Here is a 23,434-nt window from a genome sequence, read left to right on the forward strand (position 1 = left end):
CCCCCGAATAAAATATGGAAATAAATTATAAATATTTCACTATGTTTAGACTATCATAGTTTTAAAAATGCAATACATGTAATGTAATTTAAATGTAATTTATTTACATTTATTAAAGTATAATTTATTTAAAAATTCAAAGCTGACTTTTCTGCAGACATTACTCCAGTCTCCAGTGTTACATGATCTTTCAGAAATCATTCAAAAATGCCGATTTGGTTGTCAAGTATGTTTTGGCTGCTTAATATTTTTGTGGAAATGTATTTTTTCCTTTTTATTCTTCGATGAATAAGAAGTTCAAAAGAACAGAATTTATTTGAAACAGAAAACATTTTTAACAGAATAAATGTTTTTAACGTCATTTTTGATCAATTTAATTCATCCTTGCTGAATAAAAGTATTATTTTCTTTCATATTTTTTTTAGCTTAATTTGTATAGTAAACCATTTAGTTTTAGTTTTTATTTTGCTGACAGACAGAAAACTCTAATTACAGTGTGTACAAGATTGAGGCAGCACAGAGTTAAATCTTCATTAAATGTAAATATCACACAGTCACACAGCTGACTGACAAGAGCTTCTCTCAGGCGGTGGATCTCTCCTCACCTGTCCACATGTCTGACAGGAAGGGTCTGTGGGGAGTCTTCCTCTCTATCTGAATCTTCCTCCGAGCATGACTCAAATTCATCCACGGAGTAAAATGCCTCCGCCGCCTGAGGATCCTCAGGGATTGTTGAAACGATTAAAAAATAGCAAAGATTGAACCAATATTCTGAATTGTTGAGCAATGTTTTGATTCGACAGGTAGCCTCTATCATTATCACCTTACATTTTCTGCTTGATGACACTGAGACAATGAGAATGGATCTGTGCCAGTTTCATCTCTGAAACAGAAACCAACAGAATACCTCTACACCGAACACGTGTGAACAAATGAACACCGACAACCTCTATCACACACACACACACCCCGGTTCCTGGGCCTGCGACCAAGATGATTACACAGTTTCATGCCTCTGATTCTATTAGACAGCTGCCAGCGACTGGGCATTCACAATTGGAGACACAAAGATGGCAGGAGAGATGGAAAGAGCGAGAGGAGGGTGTTAGACTGTACTTTAACAACATCTCAACAGTTTCATTTTCTTTTGTAGAGCTCTCCACCTGAGAAATATCCTGCGTTTTGAACGAGATCCCACGAACAGCCACCTTAAAGGCACAATATGTAATTTTTTGCCACTGTAATTTTTTGCCTCCTTCCGGAAAGCAGCGGAAGTAAGCAGCGCTGTTTTATCATACTAGATACATTTGAACGTTCTGTTATAATGCTACTCTGTGCGGTCATCACCTTTTTCTAATAAAATTCATAGCATATTAATACGTCTTTGGTGTTTCCATGTTTTCTGAAAAACAAAATCGAGGGGTTATGACGTCATTGGCAGGCGACACAATGACACTATAGACACGGTCCGTGTCACTAGTTAAAATTGCTTATTTCTCTGGATTTAAACATTCTTCGAAACATTTGGGATAATGTAAGTACACATGTCAGCAAAATATATAACACTGTTCTAGTGGTTTTTGGATATTTTAATTAAAAATAACTTACATATTGTGCCTTTAAGACCAACAACTAATTGTACCATCTAGCAGGAAAAAACATGTTTCTTTATGGACAGAATAAAGAGTCATGTATTCTGATGAAATATATATGTTTTGCTATGTTTTTTTGTGAGTTAATAACCTGAGAGGCTAATGTCCTACCACGCCATGCTTTATGTTTCAGTCCTGTCTAAATTAGTAAATTGCTGCTCCCCAATGAAAGTGCAACCTGCAATTTAAAATGAAAGAAAAGAGCCGCGGGAGCACATTTACAACACTACAGCTCTGTTTTATCCAGTAAAGAGGATTAGTCATGACAAAGAGCAGAAAGAGCATTCTACTGCATCACCGTGCAGGAAGCTTCTGCGATTCAGCTCAGTCATTTCAAACGATCATTTGTTCAGGCCTCAGTCCTGCCTCATTGACTCTGCTTATGTCTGTTTTACACAAAAACCTCATCACAAAAAGTGTGGCCTCTGAATATTTCTGTACATATTTAAGAAACTTTAGGTGAACTTTCCCAAGGACTGTAGAAGTTTGAATTTCTTTACATACACGATCATTTAAAAGTTGTTTTTAATACTTTTATTCAGCAAAGTTGCATTTATCAAAAGTGACAGTAAAGACTTCTAGATTGTTACAAAAGGTTTCAAATAAATGCTGTTCTTTTGAACTTTCTATTCAAAGAAAGGTATTACAGTTTCCACAAAACACGACTGTTTTCAGCATTGATGATTGATAATAATGGTTCCAGATTAGCGTATTACAATGATTTCTGGAGGATCGTGTGACACTGAAGGCTGGAGTAATGATGCTGAAAATTCAGCTTTGCCATCACAGGAATAGTATTACATCACTTGCTCGCCAGTGTATCCTCTGGAGTGAATGGGTGCCGTCAGAATTAGAGTTCAAACAGCTGATAAAAACATCACAATAATCCACACGACTCCAGCCCATCCTGTCCATGTCTTGTGAAGTGAAAAGCTGTGTGTTTGTAAGAAAGCAATCTATGATTTCGACATTCTTAACTTTAATCCATCTTTGGAATATCTGAATATTTTCTGTTCTGTAGAAGAATGAATGTCATACAGGTTTAGAACAACATGAGGGTAGTAATGAGCATAATATATCAGTCTGGTTTGAGTGTGGCATATGAGCCATCATTGACTGTTCCTATTCTATCAGTGCAACACAAAGAATCAGAGCTGACATGAGACACACTGCCAAAAATCCTTGCACCGTGAAAACAGAAAAGCCCTGACACTCATGCTAACTTTATGGAATATGAACTGCGAGTCACATTTGATTAACATTCAGTGTGACACGGTCAGTGCAATGAACGTCACTCACTTCAGCTTTCTTGCTTTCTCATCTGCTGCTTGGAGTTTCCGGAGCCACATGCGTTCTCTCGGGCTCATTTTCTGCACCTCTGATCTCTCCCGCAGTGTCTGCAGATGTACCTTCTTCTGCCTGTGGGGTTCAAGAACTACATTTACTGAAATGACTAATGACTACTCCTTTGCTTTACAGACATTGTTTGAACTGTGTGATCAGAGCTGATGTGACAAAGTTGTTGATGTTCATGAATTTGCCATTGGGGTTTATTAGTCAGCATATATTATTTTGCTATTATTCAAAAATGTGGAAAAGGAATAAGAAAAAGAGAACGTGTGTCCATATTTTTTACTGGCAGTGTATCTATAATTCATGAAAATCTCAAAAGAAATAGGGCATTTTATTTGAAGTTAGGATTTAATAAAAAAAAAAAAAAAGAGTAGAATCCAAACAAGGAAAGTATATCATTAGGTTATTCATGAGAACTTGTGTGAGACAGCTTCAGATGCTTTGTGTGCAGTCTTTGGACACCAAGCATACTAGAATGGTGTTTGAACGAGCTAATGAGCAAAAGGTTCAGTCAGATTTCTCAGTTCAAGTCAAGGCTGCATATAACCTCATGCATATATCTCAGCTTTATGCCTCATGGTGAAGACAGACATGGAAAAGGAAAAAGGAAAATAAAAAGGTATAAAGGAACTCACTAATTTTACTGTAAAACAAATTATGTCCAACAACATTATCTGCCATTTGTTTTTAAAATAGCAATATTCAAACTTTGAAATGAAGCAAAAGATCACTCATGTTCTTAATGTTCTTAAGACAAACATACTACAGCATTTCATTTGATTATTTCATAATATTATTAAAATTATGATGTGCATTATCACATACTACCTATAAAACCATGTTCTCATAATGTACAATAACAGATCAATACTTCATGAATACTTCAGTATTAAATATTCAAATAAATTACACTTAAAAAGACATGAATAAATGATTGAATTAATAAATAGAATTAGAATAATATATAATAAATAAATAAAATGTAATAACAGTTATTATAATATAATAATATGTCTGAAAAAAGTATCTTATGCTCACCAAGGCTGCATTTATTTGATCAAAAATACAGTAAAAGCAGTAATATTGTGAAATATTTGTACAATTTAAGCATTATATAATATATTTTAAAATATAATTTATTCCTGTGATGGCAAAGCCGAATTTTCAGCCGCCAGTCTTACTCCAGTCTTCAGCTTCACATGATCTTTCAGAAATCAGTCTAATATGCTGACTTGAAGCTCCAGAAACATTTCTTAGTACAGTATTATCAATGTTGAAAACCAACTGGGTAGCTTAATATTTTTGTATTTAGAACACAGTTTTTTTTTCCGGATTCTTTGATGAATAGAAAGTTCAAAAGAACAACATTTATGTGAAATAGCAATGTTTTACTGTCACTTTTGATTCCTTGCTGAATAAAAGAATTAACTTATTCTTTTGAAACGGTAGTGTACAAAAACTTTTCCAGTTTTGCTACCTATTCTGTCCCAGTGCTCAAGAATCAATGAACTGCGCTTGATAGATCTCGCTATGCACTGTTGGCTTTAACATTGCATAGATTTTCACTAGGTCATAGCTAATTATGATTGGCACATGCTCTGGTGACAAAGTTTTTAATTAGCATGGAAAGCGATGACTGAATTAATGAAAGTCTGCTGCTCATAGCCTGCCACCTGATTAACATGTTACATACACTGGGTACACAGCAACAGAGCTACATACATATTTTTAGGTCCCCCCCAACAAGGCACTGAGAAAATGACAACAAAAAAAGGAACAAAAACAGTCCTGTTCCCAGAAATCCCTGGTGTAGATAGTGTCATGCATTTCTCAGCTGACAGCGGCACTGCAGGAACAGAGAAGTGCGACTGCCTGTAAAAAATCTCTCTCTCTGAATCCACAACTTACAGTGCTCTCAGGATCTGCGGCGCGTCTCTCTCTCCCCGCATCGACTTGTCTCGCAGCATCAAGCTGAAAAACTTGTGCTTCATGCTCTGCAGTGAGAAAAATAACAGAAGAGATGAAAAATCGGTTAATGCTGTTCTCTAAGGCCTCGTAAAAGGTAGTGTTTTGTGAGCAGCTGCAAAAACAAAGCAAAACAGCAGCAACAAAGCTACTTTTCAATCACACAGACTCCTGCGTATCTCAGAACTCTTGAATCAGAGCAAACGGGGAAAAAAGGGGGAGAGAAAGACTGATATTATCCTCAGGGAAGAATCTGCCACGAGCACATTTAAAGAACAATACGAGACATTTGTAAGGCGCAAATTACACAAGCAGAAGATAGACTTGAAACTGTACACAACAACAGAGGGATAAGCCATCAGAGAGTATTGTGTACAGAGTTGTAGTTTAGATGCCCTTTCCTTCTCTGATTACATGTTTCTGAAATGGTGATGGTGTAATAGCCAGTGGAAGAGACACATCCCACCAGGAGATGTTTCAGATGGGGGTTATGGGATCACTAGTATTACTAAACGCCCTGATGTAAACAAGTCAATATGACTGCGAGTGATGAAAGGGTGCTATAACTGCAAATATTGTAACCGAGATGCATTAAACAAGGGCTATAAAAAAAATCAATGCACAGGGCCATTACGAGTACACATCATGATAAAGATGCCTATAGTGCAATTATATTTTCACAGTGGGATGGTTTCAGAATTCTTTATGTAATGAAGAACACTAATGACATGTACAGTAGCTCTAGGAAGTTAAGCAGTCATTGGATTAGATTTCTACATGATCTTTGGGTTGCAGTTATTAACAAGACATCTTGGCTGGATGTGGACGTTAGGGAGGTCATGTGATCCGGATGTTTACATCTTATATACTGTATTTGATACAATTAAGCATTATGTTATAATTAAGGGAAGAATTCATTAAGGATTATACCTGACACAGCTGTTCTGAACAGTTTGTGATCTGATTCGCTTGATTTCACTTTATTTTATGTTCAATAGGATACCAGAAGTACTTCAACAACCAACTGTTATTTTACACAGAAAGTTAGAAAAAGGCCTGGATCCATAATGAATTCGCACCAGGCAATGTAACAAGACGTTTAGCTTTTGTTATGCTAATTGCCCAAGGCAAAAATACATGAGGAGAAGCACTGTGGAAAAAATAATATAATATAATACTCATATATTTCTTATTTGGATTAAAAAAAAAAATGCTTCATGGCCCAACAATAATAGGATTTTTCTGTTTGCACAGTTGGACCTGTAGTTCAGAGTTGAACTTTCCCTGCCAACATATTCACTGGCACTAGCATAAAATAATTACGTTTTTTAAATAACTGACAGAAGTATTAATATTTATCATTTAAAAAATGTCTTTTTTATTTTTATTTTTTTTAAATATGCAACAAGTTGTTAATCATGCTGCTATGTAACTCCACAAATTAATAAACATGTTTGTTGGAAAACAAAAAACGTTTTCAATTTCAATTCAAAATTCAAAAATCAACATCAATGTTTACCAGCTAGATAAAATTATATTCAACATTTTAAGTTTGCGAATTGAAATCTGTGAAAAACTAATTTATGTAAGCTTCTCAAAGAAAATGGTCCTTTCCAAAAAGGGTAAAGAAATGTTTGCGGAAACATTCTGAACTTTCATACAATTACAAACTGATCTATTGTTTGAGAGATGCATAAAAATTCATATATTCCAGGGAACAAGACCAACTACGACAAGCCACAATCAATACAATCACCAAGCGGCAACAATGCCAATCACTGACATTTCAAAAGTACAATCTGAAAAGGTTACGCACAGGGTGAGTCAAATGTGATGGCGAATCGATAATGTGACGAGTATGCATAACAGACTTTTAGAAACCTATTGAGCTTGGCTAGCAATCAAAGTCTTCCTGGTGCATTATGGCCCTTCCCATTAACCTTTGAAGCAGATACTCAGAACAGCTGGTCGGATGCCCTCCCGTCCAGCTGATCTGATTAACGGTGTCTCCTCACCTGCAAGCTCTCCTCAATGAACCTGCTCCTCAGCGCATTTGCTGCAGAGATCCTGCGTGAAGAATCCTTTTCTAACATGCTGGCACCACAGGAACAGAGAGAGAGAGAGAGAGAGAGAGAGAGAGAGAGAGAGAATTATGTTTAAGACCTCATGAAATGCTGATAGTTTTAGCTGAATGCTTCTAAACCTGCTTGGATTTTGCATAATCTGCTTTGAAAAATGGCTGAATCAAACAAGCCATTGATTTGTGTCTATCTACTCATCCACAGCGGGCAGACAGACAGATATAGCCTGGTGGTGTGGGTTGACATGGGCCCGATTTGTGCCTGGACCAGGGCAGCATCTGTTTCTGGTACCTTTGCATTAGACAGTTTAGCTGCCGTGAGTATGTTTCTGGCAGGGATGGAGTAGGTCCCTCCACAATCCTCATCACCACCGCCACCGCCAAGAAGTTCTGCGCCAGACAACACATCTCATAGAGGATATAGCCTAAAGACCTGCACCGGTGGAACAAATAGAGAAGAAATACTTAAAGGGGTCATAATTTTTCCTTTCTCTTTGGAGTGTTACAAGCTCTTGGTGCATAAAGAAGATCTGTAAAGTTGCAAAGACTAAAGTCTCATATCCAAAGAGATATTCTTTATAAAAGTTAAGAGTCAATCACGCCTACTTAAAACGGCTCGTTCTAACACGCCCCCACATATCTACCTCACTATGTGGTAAGATTTTCTTAACGCCGCCCAAATGTTCACGCAAAGAAAGAAGGCGTAATTTTTATTCTCGCTGCAGTATTGTTGTTGCCGCCACCGCCATGTCGTGAAGGCGCTGTGTGTTTCGTTGTGAAAGCGAAACTACTTTGTTTGGCCTTCCAAAAGAGGACGATATCCGCTTCGTCATGCCTGGAGCCTTCCAAAAGAGGACACGACTAGAAATCAGTGGTTAAGTTGTATTTACAACACTGTTCCGGAACACTTCAACCCAAATATTCAGATGTGTCCAGCGCATTTTATGGAGGACTGTTTCCTGATCCTGGGAGAGTAGACTACAATGCCGGCTGTTCTGACTCACAGACTGTAAGTACATTTTTTATATTAAAAGAATTTGCCACTGACGATTCAAACGCGAGTTTTGAGCAGTGTAGAGTAGCGTTTGTAGTTTGTCATTTCTCTGATCACAAATGTAGACACGGTTTTATGTCTACGTGGCGCGATGCAATGCAGCGCGTAAAAAGACTGTCAACACACTCTCAACAGGTAAATTATTTCATTCTTAAAATTTAAATACAAATTCAACTTTAAAAATGTAACTGGCTTCCAAACAAACGTTCTTATCTCTCTTTTTTTGTCACATATAAGTGTGTGCAGCTCTGCTAAGCTGTGGAAACTTCTCTCCTCTTCTCCACTAAGTAAGTAAAAGAGACAATGAATTTATAATTCATATTGTTAGATATTTTTAATTATTACTTGGGTTTATGTATAAACATAACCAGTCACAATAAATATTAAAACTATCCCATGATTTTATATATCTCTTTTTCCTTTTAACACTGTGAACTGTCATCTACAGAGAGAAACTGTCATTCAATCACACCAAAATACAGATAATGATTAACTTAGAGGCATCATAGAGGATTGTGAAGATATTTCACTGGAGCTTGGTCTTCAATGCACTATTTTATGTTCTATTTTGTTTTATTTCTTTAAGCATTTATTTATGTTCAATGTCCATTTTCACTCATTAATGTATTCTGCTATTAACTGTTGTTAGAACTGCCATTTTTGCTACAATTTCACGTCATTAAAAAAGTATCTAATTGACACGTTGTTGTTGTTGATTTTATGTAAAACCCTAATAGACACTTCAAGATATTATAAGACCAGGCAGATAGAGGGATAAAAAAACAGTATTAATAAATAATATATAATAATACTAATATTAATGATATTAACATACTAATATTAATTAAAACTATAATTAAAAAGGTTATTTATAAAACCAATAAGATCCTATACAAAGCATGGTTCTATATGGAACCCTATAAAAAAGGTTCTATTTAGCACTAAAAAGGGTTCTGCTATTGTTACAAGCCGAAGAACCCTTTTCTGGTACTGTTTAGAACCATTTTTCTTAAGAGTGTACTTACCCTCACGTAAGGGGTGGGTAATATACCGGTAGACATGATTAACCGGTAGAAATCTGTTAACAGGTAGAGATTTTGGACTATTGTCTCTATCGCAGCTACACACTCACGTGACATTTCTTTGCTACATGGTCATGAAAACTTAATGTTTACACGCATTTTTAAGCATTGTGGTTTAAAAACAAGTGATTTTAAGCTGTTGAAAAGCAATCAGCAGCGAAAGAGAACTCATTTTGCTATATGTGCGCTGTCTGTGTGTGAGGCACATACACGTGAAGATGGTGCTCATAGAGTATAGAGTTATTTTTGCTGCTTTATAGGCCTTGAACAGTTAAATACACACATTTGTATGCGTCAAAAGAAACGTCTTTACAAGTGAAAGAAAACAGCTGAGAAAGAAAACACATGTGTAACAATATATTGGATCTGGGCAGGTCTTAAAGTGACAGCAGTCTAATATTCCTGCTGTTTCTCATTCATGTTAATCAAACAACTAAAGAGAGAAAAGTTTTTTTTTATTTTTTTATTTAGGCTATTCGTTTTTTTGTGGTATTGACACTGGTGACAAGAATTATGAAATGTCTATGCTATCAAAAATGTTGATATCATAAAGACCTTATGTAAAGCAAAAATAACTATATTGTGATACATCGTTACGGTGAAATAAAATTACCTTTATCGTGATAAGATTTTGGCCATATCGCCCACCCCTACCTCACATCATTCCAAATCTGACTGACCATGACTGACTTTCTACTGTGGAACATAAGAGAAGATATTTTGAAGAATGTTGGTAGCCAAACAGTTTCGGCTCCCATTGATTTCCACTTTATTTTTGGTCCATAAAATGAAAATCAAAGGGAACTGTTTGGTTACGATTCTTCAAAACATCTTGTTCTGCAGAAAAAAGAAATGCATCTATGCAGAGGCTTTCTTTAATATTTACATATACCAGCCATTGTAATTTTAGCATATGGAACACAAATAGTGGCACTACTGGAACTTAAAGTTGTCAATAGAATGGTTGGGAGGAGAATAAGAGAATATAAAAGAAGAGTAAACAAAAAAATCGAATAAAGGTATCATTATCATTTTAAACAAATATTTTACAATTAAAATATAATTATGAAAACAATGTTAAAAAGAATAATAAAATGACATGAATAAATATGTAAATGTAAATAAATTCAATAAATCATTGTTTGGTTCATTTGGTTGCAATAAAAGTTACAATTAGAATTATAGTAAAAAATTAAAGAATTACAGAATTATAATCTCTTGCCCTATTTGAAAATAAACAAAAAATAGAGAGAAAAATAGGTATAATTTGTGTAAGGATGTCTCAATTTTAGCTCATCCTTCTGCTCTCCGTCTCTGTTAAGCAGCACAGTGAACCCTTTCCTCCAGTGTGCCTGGTGCTTGTGTTCTTACAAACTTGAGACCACAGTGTAAAGAGTCCAATTCCCAAAAGGCTGCTTTATGAGTCTGAACAGAGACCCTCAGCTCTCAGTTGCACATACACAACGAGGTGATTGCGTGAGGAAAAGCATGACCCTTAAATTAGTAGCTGTTTGGCAAATAAGATTGTCTTCTCTCTTTCTTCTTCATTCTGTCTTATTGTTTTCTGGTCATTTTCCCCCCTCAGTTTTTCTACTTTACTAATATGCTGTTATCCCACTATTTCCCAGTGGATCTTGTTTCCCCATGTTCCCTCCCTTCATATATCTATACTGTAAGTGGAGGGGGAGGAGAGGACAGAGCTCTGGTGGTGTTAAGGGGCTGTGTAGTGAAGATCTTTAATAGGGGAACCTCGCTTTGGTGCCTTTGGTGTCTCATGCCATGAATTTATATCCCACACTACCAAACATACACACAGCTCAGATACAGAGTGTTACAGCTCAATAAGCAACCGGAGATATCAGAATTTATGTTAATTATGCTTGCCATTTTTCACCTGCACCTTCCACTACACCTGATTGCATCTTTCAGTAAATGTTTGTTAAAATGACTTTCATGGATTGCTAGAACACACACATTTTTCAAGACATCCATTTGACAGCAATCAAACATAATACCTCATTACTTGCAATTTTGCATGATGCATAATGACGAATTGTTTTGATTTAATGAGGGAATAACTTTGCAAGTTTCTTGCTGAGAATTAAAACTGCTAGAAGAACCATCAATAGCCAAATGTTTGGACGCATCTACTCAATCTTTATTATTTCCATTTTTCATAGAATATTACATTTTAGAACATTAATTAACAAATCACAAAAAAATTACATCTAAGAAACTAAAAAATGGTGTAGAATCAATTTTTACTCAGAAACTGCTAGTAAAATTTCACAAATAATACAAAGACATTGCAAGTAACACATTGAATTTAATGTGAAATTTGAAAAACAGTATTAGTCTGTGAAACATACTACTTTGTTTAACTTCAAAAATATATTTTTACAGTGTATGATAATTATGTAATTACCATTTTTTTGCCTATGAATATTGTCAACACAACAAATTCAAGCATAATCCTTTAGATCAAAAGGTTTTTAATACCAAGAGAAGCATAAATTCAGTCAAGTGTGTCCAAACTTTTGATTATGTGTACTGTACTGCAAATGTAAAACCCACACAATGCAAAACCCAAAGTCTTGGTTGATTAAGAATAGACAGAAATTATTTAATGGTTCAGTTATTCCTACCAGATGTCGGATTTGGAGTCGTATCCTCTGTGACTGAGGGCTTCAGGGCTCATGTAGTATGGAGTGCCTGTGAAGGAAGTCGCCAGGTCACATGACCCTATCAGCAGACAGGATACACCAAAGTCACCTTAAAAGAAGATTGAAACAGTTCTATCAGCAAAAACACTTTTTTAAAAAACAAACCTTATAATGGCCACCAAACAAGCTTTTATATGTGAGCAACTGACTACCATGCACATACTTATTGAGATTCTTGCTTGAACATTAATTTTGAATAAAAGATAATAGAAAATGTGAACGGCTTGTGAATGACTGAATCTACATACAGTACAAATACATGTTAGGCCAACAATATTCCTCCAAAAACTGTCCCCAAAAACAGCTTAAGGGAGATTCAGCCGAACAAACATTATAATATCGAGCAATACTGCAGATTTGTAAAGGATTTAGGAGTTGCCAGCATGCTTTAAAGCATAAATGATCATTTTACTGTTACAGGATTATTATTGTTTCCCTTGTTATGGTTTTATTTTTCTGTAGTTGTTTTGTCATTACAGTTTGTTGTGTGGATGTTCAGTATTCATCAGGGATATGCTTGTTAATTGTCACAGCTCTTGAGGTTTATGTGTTACTTTAAGTGCTTAGAGTCTATGTGTCTCTTTTTGAAAAAAAAGGCTGCAAGTTGTGTTCTATTTTTAGAGGTAAAAAGCCTTGCAAAATGTCGTCTCCTTCAGAGCCAAGCAGTCATTTAAAATGTAATGATAAAGACAAAGCTTCCTGTGTTGCCAATTGAACATCTGCTGAACAAGAGATCTGTGGTTGCGCTGACAAATTTATTAGATAAATGTGACATTTAACATTTAGTGAATGTACAAATTAAAGTTGCTGGAAGAACTCCAACTCCATCTCAATGCATCGTGACTGTTTTCTGATAACGTAAAACTAGACATTTTAGATGTGTGAGAAACTTTGGCTAGAACTTGAAAATATCTTGCATAATGCTGACATGGTATTATGAGTTTTCTCAACGTTTCATTTTTTACAGTGTGACCTGAGAATTCGTTTGAAGCAAACACTGTTATTTTGGCAGGCTAAGGCGCAAATTGACGTAAAGCAACACAAATGCACAGATTAGTGTTCAAGTGAGTCGGCTGTACGAAAGAATTTCCTACTTCAAGACCGCACAAATCCATTAATCTGCACCAAAATGAGCTAAACGTGACTTTATGCTGACAAGTTCATAACAAAAAGTATGGCATAAAATTGTGGTGTCCATCAATGCACTGTAACTGAAAATACTGTATAAAAGCAATGCTCATCTAGCTTTTCTTGTGTTCTATCAAAACTATCTGAGGTATCTGACCGCGTACACTTTTTTAAATGATCTTGTTTCTTTGTAGATGAGTGTCTTAACTGTCATAAAAAATAGTCTGTTTTACCAAATGGGAGGTGTTTGGGCTTTTGGTGCCATTAAAAGTCGCTTTTGAAAGCGTTGCTGGAACATCAAACACACATCAAGCATCCTTTGGGCTGTGAAGCAGAGCTTACCTATCTTAACAATATTCTGCCTTAGAAATATATTTTTGGCCTTTAGATCCCTGTGAAGTATTCTCCTGTTTAAGCAAGCCAAACAAGAATCAATAGCCACAGAAGCTGCGAGACGCAAGGATGTTTTAGAGATGTGTTATTCCGTTGTGGGCATATTTGTCTTGTAAAGTGCAAACTTTAATGTAAGGGCCAGCTATAAAAGACTTAAATCATTTTGAATGTAAAAATAGAAATTAGGTCAGTTATGAATTATTCACTGCAAAAAAAGAGGAGCGGTGTTCTTGGTTCACCTCTGATGCATGTAATGTACTCACAACAGTAGCTGACAGAGCCATTCACAGACCTGAGGCTCTGATAACGTCCGGCTTGTGCGTTTCAACTCTTCCAACTTACAGTCCAAATCTTTGTTCGGTGGAACAAAGAGAAATTAAAGAGGCACAAAATGTTATAAATGAATATCCATCTCTTTTGCATGAAGCACTTGGAGTCCTGGCTACACAGAGCAGACAAAAAGTAGATTAAATAAACAGTCTTTGCTCCCAAAAAGATACTTCAAAGAGTATTACTGTGGAGTTTTCTCTGGTTTCCTATGTGTACATTCTCTCTGATCTTTCTCTGTTTGCATTAGTGGATTGTGAAGTTGTCTTTAAGAATGTAAGTCTTTGGGCACCTATTTACACTTCACACACTGGCAGCACCAGTCACGATGCCCGGAGTCTCCTGAGACCTCTGCAGGGAGCGTGAGAGAGAGCAAGAGAGAAAGAGACCCCACTGCTAATGATCAAAGACAATTAAAAATATATCTGAGTGTCAATTAAAAAGATAGTTCATCCAAAAATGAATATTCTATCATAATTAAGGCCTACTCACTGTCATTTCAAACTTTTATGATTTTTTTCTTTCTTTCATGGAGCATAAAAGAACACACTGTATTGTGCCTGTAGCTTCACAGCCAAACAAACTGAGATGACAATCAAACAAGCAAACTTTTTTTTTTCTAAACTTTTCCGTTAAACATACAATAATGGAATCAGAATGAGCATATAAATATGTGCCATATTTAAGGATCTCTCTGTTTTCACCAAGTCCCACCAAGAGAATAATCAATCCCACTAATGATACGACTGAAGCGGAGCTCAGTTTGAACACGGAGCTGAACTCAGCACCCCTCGTTTCAATAACAACAAACATTTGTCAATGTCTCAAGAGAGTGAGTTCCATTAGGAAAGTCTTCTATCGGTAACGCAGTGAAGGGCATGAGTCAGATTAGCACACTGTGTGGATATACTGCGGGCTTAGCAGTTCATTTGAAATGTCTTTGGATAAGCCCTCCTGCACATTGCCTGAGGGAAGTGTTTGCTCAACGTAAGTGCGGCTCGCCACGCATCCAAGCAAAGGATGATTCACATTATGAGTGTAATTCGGACTGGCTAATTTGTTGGCCCCCTAATATGTTTATCTACGGTTATGACCATCATCACTCAAAAAGCCTCCTCGAATGCTTTCAAAAAGCTTTCATCAATGCTTTTCATGAGTGCAAAGGTTTAATTGAGCAATGAATTTGGGAATAAGCATTGTAGCATGAACAAAAGTAATGAAAACCTCCCTGTCAGTTGTACCTCAATTTCACACACAAAAAAGTGTTTTTTTTCATTTATCAGAATGTCATGGATCTCAAATGAAATATATTGAAAGTTTTTGAGCAAATGCATCAGGGGCACCAGAGTGTAATCTCTAGAAAAGTGGGACACAAAAAGATTTCTAGAGTGACAGTAAAGACATTTATAATGTTACAAAAGATTTATTTTCCAAATAAGTGCTGTTCTTTTGAAATTTCTATTCATTAGAGAATCCTGAAAAAAAAAGTATGCATAAATTAGTTTCCATAAAAGTATTAAGCAGAGCAACTGTTAAACCCTCTGGGGTCTGAAGGTGTTAATGATAATTCAATTCAATTCAATTCAAGTTTATTTGTATAGCGCTTTTTACGATACAAATCGTTGCAAAACAACTTTACAGAAAATTAAGTTTCTACAAATCAGCATATTAGAATGATTTCTGAAGGATCATTTGACACTGAAGACTGGAGAGACTGTATAACATTTTTAAAATTGATCAAATAAAGGGAAGGGAAGGGAAGGGAAGGGAAGGGAAGGGAAGGGAAGGGAAGGGATCCATATAATCCATGACATTTCCAGGTTTAAATTTTTTTTTATGTGCTGGCCAAATGAGTGCCCTAAGCAGAATTGTATTGTTGTGCCCCCTCCCCCAAATATTATGGATGCAAAAAAAAAAAACACACCTAGGGGCCAAAATAGAACTTTAATCAAATATAAAAGCAAATAAATAAATTGTAATTAAATTGTATTATTTACAAATTACAATTGTAGCTCTAGACAGTTACCTATGGCAAAACCATGATTAATTTGTGGTTACCATCCTTGGCTGAACCATGATTTTTGGTTTTATTCATAGTAAAACCATAGCTCATTTTCGTAAGGGAACATGGAAACTCAGAGAGAATATTAGTTGCGTTGTTGGTGGTTAAATTATTACCGACATTAAAACACGTTATTAACAGCCAAAAAAGTTTCACTGGTTTATGAATGTACCTGAAAGTGATGCACGGGCTTAATCTTTTTTTCGGCGCCACATTGCTGATGTCTTTTCACAGGCATATTTGTCCATCAATTATGATTATTTGAATTCTGCCGCAAACATGAGGTAAGAGCGGTCGCGGGCACGTATGGAGCAGCGGTACTGGTCAGTATAAGTATAGCCTAAGTCTAAGACAAGGCTGTTATATGACTAGTGCAACAAAAAATACTGCCCCTTCCATTATCAGACATACTAATTATTTTTCTAAAGTTGAAGTCAAAATCTATTTGTTTTGCATCAAGCAGATCTGGACTGCAATCTCTCAAGTTTGATTGGGCATAACACTTCTGGTCTCAACAGTCTCTTTGATATCTTGAGATGGGAGCAGCTGGCGGGGTGAAGACTGGCCTGCTAAAGGAGACGAGATGAATGGACAGATCTGAGCCACACTGCTGGAGAAAAAGCAGAGCTCCATCTTTATCAGCTCACTGTTACCGTTCAACCGTTCAGGTGCAAAGTGCTCCAGGGCAATCAGATCACTTTCTTCATGTAAGAGTGTGTATGTGTGTGTGTGTGTGTGTGTGTGTGTGTGTGTGTTCATGAAGGAGCAAATGGTTGGAGCGTAATAGAGGCTTCCCATCCCTAATGATTCCCACCCAGAGCTGTTTTTTAACAGGAAGCCAGACCCTCTTTCTCTCTGTGTGTGTGGCTTCAGTCTCTTAGCATGGAGGCATGACATTTATCCAAAGGAGTAGGTGGTAATGAGATCCGCAGTGAGTCGTGTAGAGGAAATGTTTATTCATTTATAACAGAATCTTTTTCTTGTGACTATATCAAAGGCAACATTTCCACAAATAATCGCATGGTGGTATGCCAGACAATTAGTAAACACACACAGCCAGCTCCATATTTGCACCCATTATGCTTTTATAGAGCATCCTGAATACAGTCATAGACTATCAATTCAGCTCCAGCATATTTGCTTTTTTAAAATCTGCCAGTCGATGGAATAATTAAGGTTTTTTGCATTGTGACAATTCCCACTCAAATTCTCAGTATTGTAAAGAGAAAAAAAATCGAATTATCATTATCATAATATAGTAATAAAAATGACATGGTCTTAACATTGTTTATTTTAAAAAACGGCATATTAGAATAAATACAATAAATACTAATAATAAGGGTCATTTACCAAATATGCACAGAAACCTTATGTAACAGAAAAGCAGTACACTTGCACTACAGACAGAAGATCAAAGATCAATGAGTCTTGTCTTGATTATAGTGAGTATCTGTCAGATGCAAGTCAGCCTATGTGGAACACGATGGCAAACATGCACAAGATGAAAGAGAACAGAACGAGGAGAACTAGAAGCTGGAAGCAGAGATATTCTTTCATTCTATTCATAAGATTTTCATCTTGCTTTATTCAGCTGCTGTAGATCAGAGTGACCCTTGCCTCGTTGAGAACGAGACAGAAACAAGATCAATGGTGAGGCCTATTGTTCATCCCATGTCTCTTAGGGTAATGGAACTCAATGCACACACTCAGCACAGGAGGGATCCCCCTTAATCTACGTAGCAACTCCACATGATACGCAGTAACCCAGAGCACAGAACACAATCAAAACAGCATTAACATTAAAACAGTTTTTAATGTTTTTATGGCATCTGTGATCTTTTATTATTCAACAGCTTGGAAACTATTTGGAATCAACAGTTGGTAAAATGCTACTGCATTTCTTTCCCCAAAAGCTGCCAATGTGGAAAATACAAGTTTTTAAACTTCTCAAAAACTACAACACATTGTCATGACATAAGAGTTTATTTGCAAAAACAGATAACTCAGTTTTTATTATTTTCATAAATCATGTTTTTTATTGTGTTATGTTTTTGTTGAGTTTTATTGTGTTAGTTAGCTGGGGGTTTTTTTTGTTATTATTATTTAAATCAAAACAACCCAACTGCAGTTTGATTGATATTAACTGGAATTGCAGGATAAAAAAAAAATTAACAGAGTTATCTGTTTTTGCAAATGAACTCTTCGTATATTAATTTGTGCAAGATGGCGAAATCATACAATGTTGTGCAATTTTGACTACACTGTATAAAACCTTTTTCCCTGTTAAAAATCATGGCTATGTTTAGAACTTTTGATATGATTTCTAACAAGTTCACCATCTTGTATAAATTAGGATGTCAGTTATCATATAGTCATGTCTGATACAAAGAGGACAGTTACAAAAATAAAATAAGACTTTTGCGAATGTTGGATATTTAAAATTTGGTCACAGACTATCAATTCAACTGCTCAATTGTCTTTTTCTTTTTTCTTTTTTAATCTGGCAGTCAATTAAATAATTAAGGATGTTTATGGATGTTAATATATATATTAAGTACAACAAGGGTCACCATAATATTAGAATAATAAAATGGTAATGTTGATAAAATAATAGATCAGATCATATAAAAACGTAAGATTTCAGCATCTCATATAAGATGTCAGTGTTCTCATATCATGTTTGATATAAAGAGGACAGTCTTACAAAAATAAAATTAGACTTTTCACTTTTGCAAATGTTGGACATTTGAAATTTAGTTCAGGTCAACACAGGTTCAAATTTTGTGACAATTTTAATAAAGCTAATATATGTATATGGATGTGGTCTGACACATCAATTTAGTACAGCAATTTGGACAAGAAAAAATATGGTGTCCTAAGGCAAACTATCTCCATAACATTCCAAGGGTAAGTGAAAAAAAAAAGTGTGACGTGACATGTGGCCAAGTATGGTGACCCATACTCGGAATTTGTGCTCTCCATTTAACCCACACACACAGCAGTGAACACACACACACCGTGAACACACACCCGGAGCAGTGGGCAGCCATTTATGCTGCGGCGCCCGGAGAGCAGTTGGGGGTTCGGTGCCTTGCTCAAGGGCACCTCAGTCATGGTATTGAAGGTGGAAGAGAGCACTATACATTCACTCCCCCCACCTACAATCCCTGCCGGTACGAGACTCGAACTCGCAACCTTTGGGTTACGAGTCTGACTCTCTAACCATTAGGCCACTACTTCCCCCTAAGTGTGTAAGAAATCTCCATTCAAAACCAAAAGCCCTGGCCTTTGACACAAGGCAGAAATATTGAAATCTCTGACTGATTTTGATTTTGACTGATTTTGTGACATTTAAAGGGATAGTTAATCATTTACTCACCCTCAAGTTGTTAGAAAGCTGTATGAGTCTCTAACCAAAGAGTTGCTAGCCATTGACTTCCAAAGTATAAAAACATGGAAGCCAAAGGCTACCAGCAAATCTTTGGTCCCCAACATTCTTCAAAATATGTTCTTCTGTCTTCAAAAGAGGGAATACATTTATACAGGTTTATTACAACATGAGGGCGCATAAACAATGACAACATTTTCTTTTTTAGGTGAACTATCCCTTTAAGATATCTTCTTAAACTCTCGATGAGACTCATGTGAGATTACAAGTATATATTTCAGTATCTCAAAAATCTGAGAAGCAGACAAAGTAAACGTCTTCATCTGCTCTCCATTTATTCTCACTGCTGTCTATGAGAAACGATCAGAGATCTCAATCCTGATTTTTCTTTCCTAAGGGGAATGTCTATTAAATTCACTGAGTTACCTGCGGAACAAAGCAGCTACGGACAACAGCCTGTGTGCCAAAGAAAAAGATAAAGGAGACGTGCAAAATGTAATAATCACTGACCAAGCCTTCTAAAAGCACAGGGCAGTGATGGCACGAGACCAGTCTGACCTGCAGATATGTCTTAATAAGCAAGGAAAAGATGAGAAGATCAGATGGTGAGATTGAGACAGAAGCTGTGGGGGAGATGAGCGTGATCTCTGGGCGATGTCAGGATGCTCTCAGCATTTCTGAACCATCGCTGAACATAGAAAAGACACCACAGGGATGAAGGAGGAGCTGGACAGTGTAAGTAGAGTGCTTTTGAAAGCTGCATGGTTACGGAATAGGGTTAGGAGCAAATGCATCCAGAATTATGGTTAGGAATTCAACTAAAAGGCATATGCAATCCACTATACCAAAGAGAGCAAGCTATTATTTTTCAATGACTTTTTGCTCTGATGAATCATGCATAATAACCCCAGGAGCGTGTACTAAGAAAGTAAATAGTCCATTTTGATTTCATATTGTCTTTAAAATCATAATTTTAAAGCCCTCGGGGAAGAGGGTGATTCTATCACTCACTTTCATTTGGAACGTCCCTGCAAATAGCATTCCCTCCCCAGAGTGTTTTTCAAGGGCACAACAAGACATTTTCTCAAAATGTCACCACAACAGGCCAACACAGTTTACAGGACCAGATCATGTGACTTGCTTCAGGCTTATTATGACTAGAAATTACCAAAAAAAAATCTAACCCAGGCTTGTGGTTTCAATACTAGATGCAATATACACGACCAGTCAAAAGTTTAAAAAAAAATTAACAAAGTTATATTTTTGAAAGTGTCTTATGCTCATCAAGGCAGCATTTATTTAATCAAAGATACAATATTGTGAAATAGTATTCCAATTTAAAATAACTCTTTTCTATTTGAATGATTTTCAAAATGCAATTTATTCCTGTGATGGCAGAGCTGAATTTTCAGCTGCGATTACTCCAGTCTTCAAAGTAACAATCATGCACAATTATTAATAATGGTTCTTAGCATTATCAATTTTATTTTACAAGTTTTTGATGCTTAATATTTTTGTGGTCCACGTGATACATTTTTTGAGGATTCTTTGATCATTGGAAAATTCAAGGAACAGCTCTTATTTGAAAAATAAATATTTTGTAACATTATAAATATCCTTAATATCCTTTTTGATCAATTTAATATGTCCTTTCTGAATACAATTATTAATTTATTTTCTTTTAATTACTTACTCCAAAATTTTGAATGGTAGTGTATCACGGTTTCCATAAAAATATTAAGCAGTAAAAAACTGTTTCCAACATTGATAATAATAGTAAATGTTTCTTGAGCACCATTGAGCACAGCATATAAGAGAACATTCTTAAGGATCATATAACACTGAAAAACAATTGCTTCTGAAAATTCAGATTTTCCATCACAGGAAAAAATTACATTAAAATAGAAAATATTTTTCATTTTAATTGTAAAAATATTTAAAATGTATATGATTTTTTACTGTATTTTTGATCAATTAAATGCAGACTTGGTGAGTATAAGAGACTTCTTTTCAAAAACATTAAAAAAAACTTCCAAACCTTCACCAGTAGTGTAAGTTTATAAAATAAACGGTAATAAAATTGGAGTTACAAATTGAAAAATAATGTGAATGTCCATCATAGCAAACTCATTCACATTCATCAAATTAGTTTAAGTATTTACTATTGACTGTTCAAATGCCGAGTTTTGCGCATCGCATGTGTGTGTGTGTGTGTGCGCGCGATATTCTAATTAAGCATCCTATTTTCACAGGAAGCTCAAGATTGACAGCTAATACAACCAGGAAAATAAAAAAATTAAGTTGTTAAAGAGTGATAGTCTGTGGTAGGGCTGCATGATAAATCGCATGCGATATTTAATGCACATCTTGTCAGAAAGCCGGTTCTGTAATCAGCGGTAAATCTCCATCACGTGCGTGCTTTCACATTGAGCAGCATTAACTACACAGAGCCGTTGCTCACTGACCAGCTGCGCAAAAAATAGCGCGAATATGAACGTGGTTTTGCGCAGCTCGGTTTTACTGATAAGATGTGTGTTAAATATCGCATGCGATTTATCGTTCAGCCCTAGTCTGTGGGCTTTGCTCCCATGAGCCCCCCAAATCAACCTGCTCATCTTATTGCTTGTTCAGCCTTTAATTTTCCACATTCTCTCTTCAATTTCCTACTTCGCGTGTCCTGCCACCGCTGCTCAGATGCACTGCGTTTATATAAGCGTCACGTCCCTCAATTACCAGCTGTAACCTGTCCCCATAAATCTCCATCACGTGCGTGCTTTCACATTGAGCAGCATTAACTACACAGAGCCGTTGCTCACTGACGAGCTGCGCAAAAAATAGCGCGAATATGAACGTGGTTTTGCGCAGCTCGGTTTTACTGATAAGATGTGCGTTAAATATCGCATGCGATTTATCGTTCAGCCCTAGTCTGTGGGCTTTGCTCCCATGAGCCCCCCAAATCAACCTGCTCATCTTATTGCTTGTTCAGCCTTTAATTTTCCACATTCTCTCTTCAATTTCCTACTTCGCGTGTCCTGCCACCGCTGCTCAGATGCACTGCGTTTATATAAGCGTCACGTCCCTCAATTACCAGCTGTAACCTGTCCCCAAAAATGTCATTTAGGAAAGAACAGATTGTTTTCCCTGACCTTTTCAAGCCTGAAGGGATCGGGAAGCCAGGACCACACTGTAAATTCAGTCTGTCATTAGCGCACAAATTATGAAGGGTCACTGTAATTATTTTGCTTTTAGTGTTAAAATTGAGGGAGAGACATCCATTGACAGAAAGTTGCCTCGACCTATTTGACCTTTTGCAATGACAAGGAAAAAAAGAATCAGCCACCTTCTGGTGCATTTCAGATGAAAGTCACTCACGATGACACTGATTTAAAATCAGAGAAAATCCATCTGAATAAAAACAATAAGCATAAATTATCATGGTGTTATTAAAAACCAATGGTCTTGAATAATGCAGAACTTGTGATCATTAGCCATTTAAAAAAAAATGAAGAATGATCTTGGAATGAATGACAATTGGAGAAAAACTCTGTTGAGGATATTTTTCCTCTAGTCGGCAGTGAATATGACTGCCACGTCTGCTGATCAAACTTTATGCACGTCATAATTCAAGTTAAAGCGACAAATAAGGAATGCTCAGAGCGGCTAATTTAATCCCATCGGCTTTTAGCGAGAAGAAAAATGCAAATGAGCATTTAACACAAAGCAGGGATTTTAAATCATATTTTAGTGACCTTATTTCCAGACCTTAAGGGAGTTAATCAAATACCACCAACAGAGAGGAACGCACTGCATCTGCCTCCTGGTTTTGTTGTAAATTGGTTCTCAGGTTGTTGAAGGAGGACTCTCATTTACCTCTCCTCTCTCTACTCCTACATTCTGTTCTTTCCTCTTCCTACTTGAAAATCATTACAGCAAAGGAAACAGGTAAAGTGCACTTCAATAGCTCAATGCTGGCCTTGGATAGCTCTCATTCGTCAGGTTTTCCTGGAAGCTGAGACACGGGTGTAATAGGTAATGTGTTTTTAAAGATGCAGGAAACAACTCCTTAATGGAGCAGTTCATTCAGAACTAAACAGTTTGGCAGCTCAGGTCATTCCAAACCCATATGACTTGATATATGGGCAATGGTGCATTTAAGCACCAAAAGTACTAGAGCAAAAGTATCATAAGATTAATAAAAGTCATCCACTGTATGTGATTATTGAGGTC

General features: G+C 36.3%; 1 protein-coding gene across 1 annotated transcript in view; it reads right to left on the reverse strand.

Moving 5' to 3' along the window:
• Nucleotides 1-16,452, reverse strand: part of nek11 (NIMA-related kinase 11) — a 36,698-nt gene extending 20,246 nt beyond the window's left edge. The window contains 10 exon segments of the mRNA XM_071582429.1: nucleotides 606-640; nucleotides 643-833; nucleotides 2,952-3,071; nucleotides 4,914-4,999; nucleotides 6,986-7,064; nucleotides 7,343-7,483; nucleotides 11,832-11,958; nucleotides 13,380-13,444; nucleotides 13,670-13,802; nucleotides 16,323-16,452. Coding sequence (XP_071438530.1) covers nucleotides 606-640; nucleotides 643-833; nucleotides 2,952-3,071; nucleotides 4,914-4,999; nucleotides 6,986-7,064; nucleotides 7,343-7,483; nucleotides 11,832-11,958; nucleotides 13,380-13,444; nucleotides 13,670-13,802; nucleotides 16,323-16,452 — 1,107 coding nt within the window.
• Between the last annotated feature and the right edge of the window lie 6,982 nt (nucleotides 16,453-23,434).

Source organism: Sinocyclocheilus grahami, unplaced genomic scaffold, assembly GCF_001515645.1.
Source record: "Sinocyclocheilus grahami isolate Dianchi unplaced genomic scaffold, SAMN03320097.WGS_v1.1 scaffold285.1, whole genome shotgun sequence".
Classification (NCBI taxonomy): domain Eukaryota; kingdom Metazoa; phylum Chordata; class Actinopteri; order Cypriniformes; family Cyprinidae; genus Sinocyclocheilus; species Sinocyclocheilus grahami.